The sequence below is a fragment of the Oncorhynchus keta genome, chromosome 16 (genome assembly GCF_023373465.1).
Source record: "Oncorhynchus keta strain PuntledgeMale-10-30-2019 chromosome 16, Oket_V2, whole genome shotgun sequence".
Classification (NCBI taxonomy): domain Eukaryota; kingdom Metazoa; phylum Chordata; class Actinopteri; order Salmoniformes; family Salmonidae; genus Oncorhynchus; species Oncorhynchus keta.
The window spans coordinates 14,567,752-14,576,820 of NC_068436.1; the positions used below are offsets into that span (position 1 = coordinate 14,567,752).

The 9,069-nt window shown below is 47.4% G+C and overlaps 1 protein-coding gene and 1 long non-coding RNA gene across 26 annotated transcripts in view; both read left to right on the top strand.

Annotated features, from left to right (window-relative positions):
* The window catches only part of LOC127907959 (zinc finger protein 827-like), a 115,830-nt gene that overhangs the window by 104,930 nt on the left and 1,831 nt on the right, over nucleotides 1–9,069 (top strand). For 3 of the 16 annotated variants that reach the window (XM_052464734.1, XM_052464732.1, XM_052464731.1), the window contains 3 exons: nucleotides 129–374; nucleotides 2,374–2,428; nucleotides 4,825–4,925. In XM_052464734.1, the coding sequence (XP_052320694.1) occupies nucleotides 129–374; nucleotides 2,374–2,428; nucleotides 4,825–4,925 (402 nt within the window). Of the gene's footprint in view, nucleotides 1–128; nucleotides 375–2,373; nucleotides 2,816–4,824; nucleotides 4,926–9,069 lie in introns of those variants that run through there. The other 13 variants (XR_008065731.1, XR_008065733.1, XR_008065735.1 and 10 more) reach the window with 13 other exon arrangements.
* LOC127907961 (uncharacterized) lies at nucleotides 2,915–4,811 on the top strand. 10 transcript variants are annotated; one of them, XR_008065751.1, is made up of 4 exons: nucleotides 3,175–3,263; nucleotides 3,428–3,479; nucleotides 3,589–4,136; nucleotides 4,217–4,811. It is a non-coding gene; the product is annotated as an uncharacterized LOC127907961 (long non-coding RNA). The 10 variants fall into 10 exon arrangements; XR_008065745.1 differs by having other exon boundaries at nucleotides 3,428–3,467; nucleotides 3,537–4,136; XR_008065747.1 differs by lacking the exon at nucleotides 3,428–3,479 and having other exon boundaries at nucleotides 3,191–3,263; nucleotides 3,537–3,856; nucleotides 3,937–4,136.

Sequence of the window (9,069 nt, forward strand, 5' to 3'; positions counted from 1 at the left end):
GCGCTATATAAATACATTTGATTTGATTCCTAATGTTTGGTGTACTCGGTGTAGATAGGAGTTTTCACAGGAATGCATAGATTCAACCCTGTCACTCACTGTCCCTCTCATCCAATCCCCTACCCCAGAAAGCAACAAGGACGCGGCCCACTACCAGAAGGTGACGGTGAAGGCGGAGCCTATGGAGGTGGACCCGGCCAGTGGCCCGGCCCCGCCCCCTACTCACCTGCTGGCCTTCAGCACTTTAGGGGTGTGTGAGAAGAGCGAGCCAATGACCAGCCTCCCTGAAGCGTTGTCCCGCCCCCAGAAGCAAGACCTCTTCTCCCAGGACATATCAGTGAAAATGGCCTCCGAGCTCCTCTTCCAACTCTCAGGTGCGCAATGTTCTCTATGATACACACACACACTTATGACACACACAATCTCTCAAACATACACACACTTGTACACACACACGTACCCTCACACACCTCCCTGACTACATTCACACACACACCTCTCTCTGGTACCTCAGTGCTCAGTGTCAACCTTGAAATGTGGTGTGATACTTAGCCATAAAACCTATATGTTTCTCTTCCATCCTCTGGGGGCTCTGTGGTTAGGGGACACTATATATTACCTGTAATGTGATCTGTAGGTTTTATAAACACTTCTTCCCTGCTTGGCTGTGACCATGACATTGAGGCGGCAGACAGCTGTTTGTATTGCTTGATGGCAGAGCACTAAAGTGGAACCTGCATCCCCCAAGATGGGGTTGTGGGGGGGGGGTACAGGAGACCCAGGCCATGCTCCCTAGCCCTATCCCCCCAGCTCTGATTGCTACGCCTAAATGCCTCATACAGTAGCACCTTGGAAATTGTGGCAAAAAATCTCTCTCCAGTGAGAGAGATGCACACACCGATGAGCACGCAAGTACACACACACAGATACGCACGCAGACACACACAAGCCCCCATGGGGAGCAGTGTCTACAAAGTGCCTGTCTTCCCCCACGTCCCTCCCTCCCTCCCTCTTCTCCTTCTCTATCCCTCGTCTCTCTCTTCCTCGACTCCTTTTCAAACATGCCGGCTCAAGCACACTTGGCTGCACACACTAGCCCCCCCCCCCCAACTAGCCCCACACCCCTACATTTCTCCCGTGTGGCATCACCATGGCAACGCGGAGAGATCTCTGTCCTTGGCGAACCGTTTGACGGAGAGGGGTGTTAGGGAGTGGGGGGCGAGGAGGGGTTGGGGGGGCAGCGACTAGAGCAGTGCCACCCAGGGAGCAAGAGGCTGCTATAATGAGGTCATCACTAGTAGGCTGCTGAAGCCAAGGGACAACCAAACACCTTCCCTGGGTTTTATTACTCTGACCATAGAATTGCACATTTGAATACTAGAATGGACATGAAAGTTCTTATGACAGCATAAAAGGTCAGCCATTTTGTTCAGGGAGTTGGTCAACCAGTGTGCTTTGATGAGATATTGTGTAAAACAATAATTTTGAAGATTGTCTGCACAGTATGTTTTTAGCCTGTTTAAGTGGAATGATTCCAATAATTTTTCTAACTTTCTAATTTTTCGAACCAGTATGCTAACATTCCATACTAACAATGCAGTCAATCCACAGCCACTGGCTGAAATCAGTTGATAGGATTTAGACAAGTTGTAAATGCAACAAGTACTGATATTGTATCATATTATAAACATTCACAGCTTTCCAAGAAAACAAACTGAGACATTTATGGTCCTTTTACATATATTTCATAGGCTATTTATACAGTCTAAAACCTGTACAAACGTTATAATTATATGACATTATTTTAAGTTAAAAAAAATCACATGCCTTTTTATTTTTCTGCATAAGTGAAATCAGGAAATGCATCACCTATGCCTCTACTACCATTAATTCCAATTAGACTGGTTTGGATGGCTGCCATTTTCATACCATTCTGGAACTTTGAGGGTTTATGACATAGCCCCTCTAGTAATTGAATATGATCTCTTTGAACAGTATATACCAAGGCAACAGGACAACCATGCAACTTTCCTGGGTTTTTATATACAGGATGTTACTATGAACACAATGTTACTATATGCTACAATCTGGGATTGGTCTTTTAGCTAAATGGTTCGGGAAATGTTACCCCTCTCAGATTCACAAACGGTGCTCTGGATGCAAGGACGGACCATTGAACAGATTCCCAGATCCCAGATTGCTCCTTTTTAGAGCAGTATCAGACCAATACTGACCACTCGGTCACGTTGAATAATCAATATGCTCTGAATAACTGCTTTGTGGTTCCGTCATGACCACAAAAGGCTTGTTAATGATTTGTCATTGTTGTTAATGACCCTCTTTGATATGGTGGTGGTGTTTTTTGTGTTGCAGAAAAAGTCAGCAAAGCCAACGACCACAAAGACGGCAACATGGTGGGCATAAGCAGGTAAGACAGCAACATGGTGGGCATAAGCAGGTAAGACAGCAACATGGTGGGCATAAGCAGGTAAGACAGCAACATGGTGGGCATAAGCAGGTAAGACAGCAACATGGTGGGCATAAGCAGGTAAGACAGCAACATGGTGGGCATAAGCAGGTAAGACAGCAACATGGTGGGCATAAGCAGGTAAGACAGCAACATGGTGGGCATAAGCAGGTAAAACAGCAACATGGTGGGCATAAGCAGGTAAGACAGCAACATGGTGGGCATAAGCAGGTAAGACAGCAACATGGTGGGCATAAGCAGGTAAGACAGCAACATGGTGGGCATAAGGTAAGACAGCAACATGGTGGGCATAAGCAGGTAAGACAGCAACATGGTGGGCATAAGCAGGTAAGACAGCAACAACAACAACAAAAACTGGTGTTTTGCAGGTCAGCATACACTGGTAGGGCAGTGAAAGGTTTTGTTTTGTCAGCAACATGGTGGGCAGTGAAAGGTGTTGTTTTGTCACATACACTGGATAGGTGCAGTGAAAGGTTTTGTTTTTGTCACGTACACTGCAACATGGTGGGCAAAGGTTTTGTTTTGTCACAACATGGTGGTGCAGTGAAAGGTTTTGTTTTGTCAGCAACACTGGTAGGTGCAGTGAAGGTTTTGTTTTGACAGCAACACTGGTAGGGCAGTAAAGGTTTTGTTTTGTCACATACACTGGATAGGTGACAGTGAAATGGTGTTGTTTTGTCACATAAACTGGATAGGTGCAGTGAAAGGTGTTGTTTTGTCACATACACTGGATAGGTGCAGTGAAAGGTGTTGTTTTGTCACATACACTGGATAGGTGCAGTGAACATGGTGTTGTTTTGTCACATACACTGGAGGTAAGACAGTGAACAGGTGTTGTTTTAAGTCAGCAACACTGGTGGGCAGTGAAAGGTGTTGTTTTGACACATACACTGGATAGGTGCAGTGAACATGGTGTTGTTTTGTCACAACACTGGATAGGTGCAGTGAAAGGTGTTGTTTTGTCACATACACTGGATAGGTGCAGTGAAATGTGGTTTTGACAGCAACATGGTGGGCATAAGGTGGTTTTGACACATACACTGGATAGGTGCAGTGAAAGGTGTTGTTTTGTCACATACACTGGATAGGTGCAGTGAAAGGTGTTGTTTTGTCACATACACTGGATAGGTGCAGTGAAAGGTGTTGTTTTGTCACATACACTGGATAGGTGCAGTGAAAGGTGTTGTTTTGTCACATACACTGGATAGGTGCAGTGAAAGGTTTTGTTTTGTCACATACACTGGATAGGTGCAGTGAAAGGTTTTGTTTTGTCACATACACTGGATAGGTGCAGTGAAAGGTTTTGTTTTGTCACATACACTGGATAGGTGCAGTGAAAGGTGTTGTTTTGTCACATACACTGGATAGGTGCAGTGAAAGGTTTTGTTTTGTCACATACACTGGATAGGTGCAGTGAAAGGTTTTGTTTTGTCACATACACTGGATAGGTGCAGTGAAAGGTGTTGTTTTGTCACATACACTGGATAGGTGCAGTGAAAGGTGTTGTTTTGTCACATACACTGGATAGGTGCAGTGAAAGGTGTTGTTTTGTCACATACACTGGATAGGTGCAGTGAAAGGTGTTGTTTTGTCACATACACTGGATAGGTGCAGTGAAAGGTGTTGTTTTGTCACATACACTGGATAGGTGCAGTGAAAAGTGTTGTTTTGTCACATACACTGGATAGGTGCAGTGAAAAGTGTTGTTTTGTCACATACACTGGATAGGTGCAGTGAAAGGTGTTGTTTTGTCACATACACTGGATAGGTGCAGTGAAAGGTGTTGTTTTGTCACATACACTGGATAGGTGCAGTGAAAGGTGTTGTTTTGTCACATACACTGGATAGGTGCAGTGAAAGGTGTTGTTTTGTCACATACACTGGATAGGTGCAGTGAAAGGTGTTGTTTTGTCACATACACTGGATAGGTGCAGTGAAAGGTGTTGTTTTGTCACATACACTGGATAGGTGCAGTGAAAGGTGTTGTTTTGTCACATACACTGGATAGGTGCAGTGAAAGGTGTTTTACAGTGTCAGCCATAGGAGTACGGCGTCCTTGGAGCAAATTAGGGTAAAGTGCCTCAACAGATTTTTCACCTTGTTGGCTTCTTTTCCGCTTAGCTGCTATTTCTACAGTTAGTCTGTTTTGGTATATGGCTTATGGTTTAGCATTGAGATTGGGAGGCCTGGAGCTCTGCAACGTTATTTAAAAACAATTCCATATTGATTGCATATTGCTATCATATTTTAACGTAAGCATTTGTTTTAGTTATGGAGCTGTTATAGCATGATACTGCTCTGACTGTGTCTGTGTGTGGTTGTGTGTCCACTCCTAGCCCCTTCATGGACGAGCGTTTCAGACAATCCCCCTTCAGCCAGCGCTCCAAGTCCTCCTCCCCCGCAGAGGCCAGCTCCTCTGCTAGGACAGCCCTCCACGGTGAGACACACACACACACACACACACACACACACACACACACACACACACACACACACACACACACACACACACACACACACACACACATCATGGATAGACTGACATATACACACTTACTGTCAGACAGATAGACAGACAGATGCAATTCATTGGGCAGACTACTATAGTGAGCCACACACTCAGAAAGACACACACACTCCAGACAGACACTCATAATGTAGACATGCAGCCAGTATGTTGGCCCTCACAGCTGATTACAGTAACCTCCCACCCTCCTCAGCCACATCTCCACCTCCCCAGGCCTTTCCTCGCTCTCTCACACATCTATCCAGACACGAGGCCTCAACTCTGGCCAACCCTCTCTTTCTCCACCCCTCTTCCTCTATTCCTCCACCTCTAGAGCCTCCACCTCCCATCTCACTCACACATCTACCCAGCCTTGGGGCTCCCTGCCCTGGATAGCCCTTCTCTCCCCTCCCCTGGCCCTGGAATGGGGATGCTCTGTGGCTGTCCCTGTGGTGCCTGTGGCAGGCAGGCTGAGATACAGAGGGTAATTAGCCTGTGCCAGCCTCACCCGTCTCTCCCTCCATCACCATCCACCAGTTAATTAAAATCTGATTGGCTTCTAAGTGTCAAGGGTGTCCTGATAGTTAATTCGCCCAACCGACTGTCTCCCTTCCCAGGGTGCAACGTGCAGAGCCGTGTCTCCGCTCTTTCTCTCTCTTTTATCGCTCTCACTTTTTCTCTCTCTCGCTCTCCCTCTGTCTCTTCCCGATGCCCAGTTCTTTCTCTTGTCTCCTTCAACCATCTTTTCTCTGCTTTCGGATTGCACTTTCCTCTTTTCCTGCTCCCTCTGCCCTCCCTCCCTCCCTCCCTCCCTCCCTCCCTCCCTCTCTCCATATCTCCCTCTCATCTCTCCATCTGTGTCCCTCTCTCTCCCTCTGTCTCTCTCCTAGGGGCGCAGTCAGTCACATAGCTGTGTTCTGTGCTAAGGGTAGTGACCCTCCCCAGTGCTCCCATTAACCCAGTTTCCCAGTATCACCCCAGCACCACTCATTATCCAGACAGTTACTCTGAGAATCCCCTGTATTACTGAAACACCACTTTATGACAATTCAAACAGTTGCATGGTTGGATTTCATAATGACTGGTGCATTGTACCACTTTGCCCATACATTTCCACATTGAAAATATGACCATCTCTGTGTGGCGGTAATTGGGGCTGTTTACAGCAAGTGCGTCTGTGTGTGTGTGTGTGTGTGTCGTGATGGTGGCGGCTGTCCTTCCTCTCCCCCTGCCCCAGGTCAAGCTCCAGCCAGCCTTTCGGAGGCCGTGCGTCCGTCCCTCCCTCCCTCCTCTCTCCCTCGTTCTCCAGCTCTAATAACACTAATTAAACCATTAACCACTTCAAGGCCCACGCCGGTCCTCTAATTGCCCGATTATCAGAGCTCTGGCTGGGGTTGCTGGGCCACCGAGGCCCCAGGATGGCCCCTAGACCCTGTCCATGTGCTCCAGTCACCCTGGATGACCCCCACCCGACCCTGCCTCGCCCAGCCTCTCAACCCCTCAGGACAGCTAATGTGATTATGAGGTCTGAGGAGATGAGATACAAGCCCCTCAAGGATCTCTGTGCCCATTCAGTACTAAGCCACACAAACAGAGGTGGTAGGAGGAAGAGTAAGGGAGAAGCCAATCCAAGACCGGCGTGCAGGGGGGGGTCACCATGGTGAAGCCTGTCGGTGAGACTTAACAGAAAGGGGGTTTGGTGAATCTTTGATAGAGCTCAGAGCATCACCACTCTGCAGCCACTGATTCAAGGGGTCAAGTCCTCATGTGGGTCATACTGAAAAGTGTACTAATAAATCATACACACACACCTCCCCTACTCTGCCAACTCACATGCAGGGACACATATATACACACACACACCCTCCCCTCTACTCTGCCAACTCACATGCAGGGACACATATATACACACCCCCACACCCTCCCCCTACTCTGCCAACTCACATGCAGGGACACATATATACACACACACCCCTCCCTCTACTCTGGCAACTCACATGCAGGGACACATATATACACACACACCCACACACCCTCCCCTCTACTCTGCCAACTCACATGCAGGGACACATACATATATACACACACACCCCTCCCCTCCCTACTCTGCCAACTCACATGCAGGGACACATATATACACACCCCCACACCCTCCCCTCTACTCTCTGTAGGGACACAACTCACATCACATGCAGGGACACATATATACACACCCCACACCCTCCCCCTCCCCAACTCACATGCACACATATATACACACACACCCCTCCCCTCTACTCTGCCAACTCACATGCAGGGACACATATACACACACACCCTCCCCTCTACTCTGCCAACTCACATGCAGGGACACATATATACACACACACCCCCTCCCCTCTACTCTGCCAACTCACATGCAGGGACACATATATACACACACCCCCACACCCTCCCCTCTACTCTGCCAACTCACATGCAGGGACACATACATATATACACACACACCCCCACACCCTCCCCTCTACTCTGCCAACTCACATGTAGGGACACATACATATATACACACACACCCCCACACCCTCCCCTCTACTCTGCCAACTCACATGCAGGGACACATATCTATACACACACCCACACACTCCCACTGGTATGTCAGGTTGTGAGTCACAGAGAACGGCAGGTCCAGGGGACCTTATGAGGAGTGACTCAGTCCCTGCAGAAGGATTACAACTAAGGAATCTATTACTAGTTGTGTTAATACTGTATTGTCACTTGACTGAAATCTTGTAGAATATCATCAGGGCTCAGGCCTTGTGTTTAGTTTAGTTTTGTGTGGATGAGGGTGTGCATTGACGTGGGGGTTTTATAATGGTGTGTAGTGCTCATTCACTGAGAGATTCCCACACTTCACTTCAGGTAGCTACAGACACAGTAGGCTCTCTGCTCTCTTCCAACCAGCACATGTCCAGACAGATGAAGATGGTCTGTTAGCATCCCTCCTTCTGGTCTCTCTCCTTTCGTCGTACTCCTCCCTTCTCTTTTTTCAGAGAGAGAGAGAGAAGTCCAGACCTGTCAGCAGCATACAACTCTAGCTAGACGTCCTTGAGACTTCTCCATCTCCCCCTCTGTCTTTCTCCAAGGCCAGTACATCTATTCTTTTATGCCCCCACCATTAAACTCCCCCAAAATAACAGAGAATGAAGCCTCTTAGCCGCTCCTCCAACCTCCCAATGCCCCCATCAATCCACCAGCTTGCATCTCTTATGACAGCTTTCGTTTAAAAAAATGAATTTAGTGGCGGAGGGTGACTCCAATCACTAGCCTTCTTTTTTTGTTGTCTTCCGCACAGTTAGCATCAAGATGCCTGTACCTGCAGTCAGACTGGAAACAGTCAAGAATATATTTTTGCTGTGGTTTAACAGTAGATTAATGTTAGATGACAATAACAATGGTTCTTTATTTGATTCTCTACATGCAACACCTTTGACCCTTTGCTAAGCCCCCCTGGTTACTGTGGGTACAGTCATTTCTGTACTTACCATTTGACTATTATTTATAAGCTAACGCCGGATAAATAGTGTGTTCCCTATTAAATGTCCCTATGTGAAAGGCCATCCTGTGTGGAGTACGGTATAGTCAGTCCACTCTCCCCGAGAACAATATGATCCTAGGTAGTGTGGTGCCAGGCGTCCATTTGAGACTAGCTGCATTGTGTCAATGACTGAAGTCCTCCCTGTCCACTTCTTTATTTATTTACCTGATGGAGGAGAGGGGGATAAAGAGAGAGGAGGAGTGGCATGGAATCCTAATTGAGAGCTGTGCCTTCATCAGAAGGTTAATTCTATATCTCTTCTTGTCATGTTTTACCTTTTCTCTCACTTTCTCTTCCTCTCTCACGCTTTCCCCACACCTCCGTGCCTCCCTCTCCTCTTCTCTCTCTCTCCTCTTCTCCCTCTCTATTATGCTTTCTCCCTCTCTCACTCTCTCCATCCCTGCTGTATCCCTGGGTAGTTGTGTATTACTATATGGTCTGATTAGCATGGACAACCACACACTAGAGGGCTTAGGACTGATGGGTGATGGAGGACACACA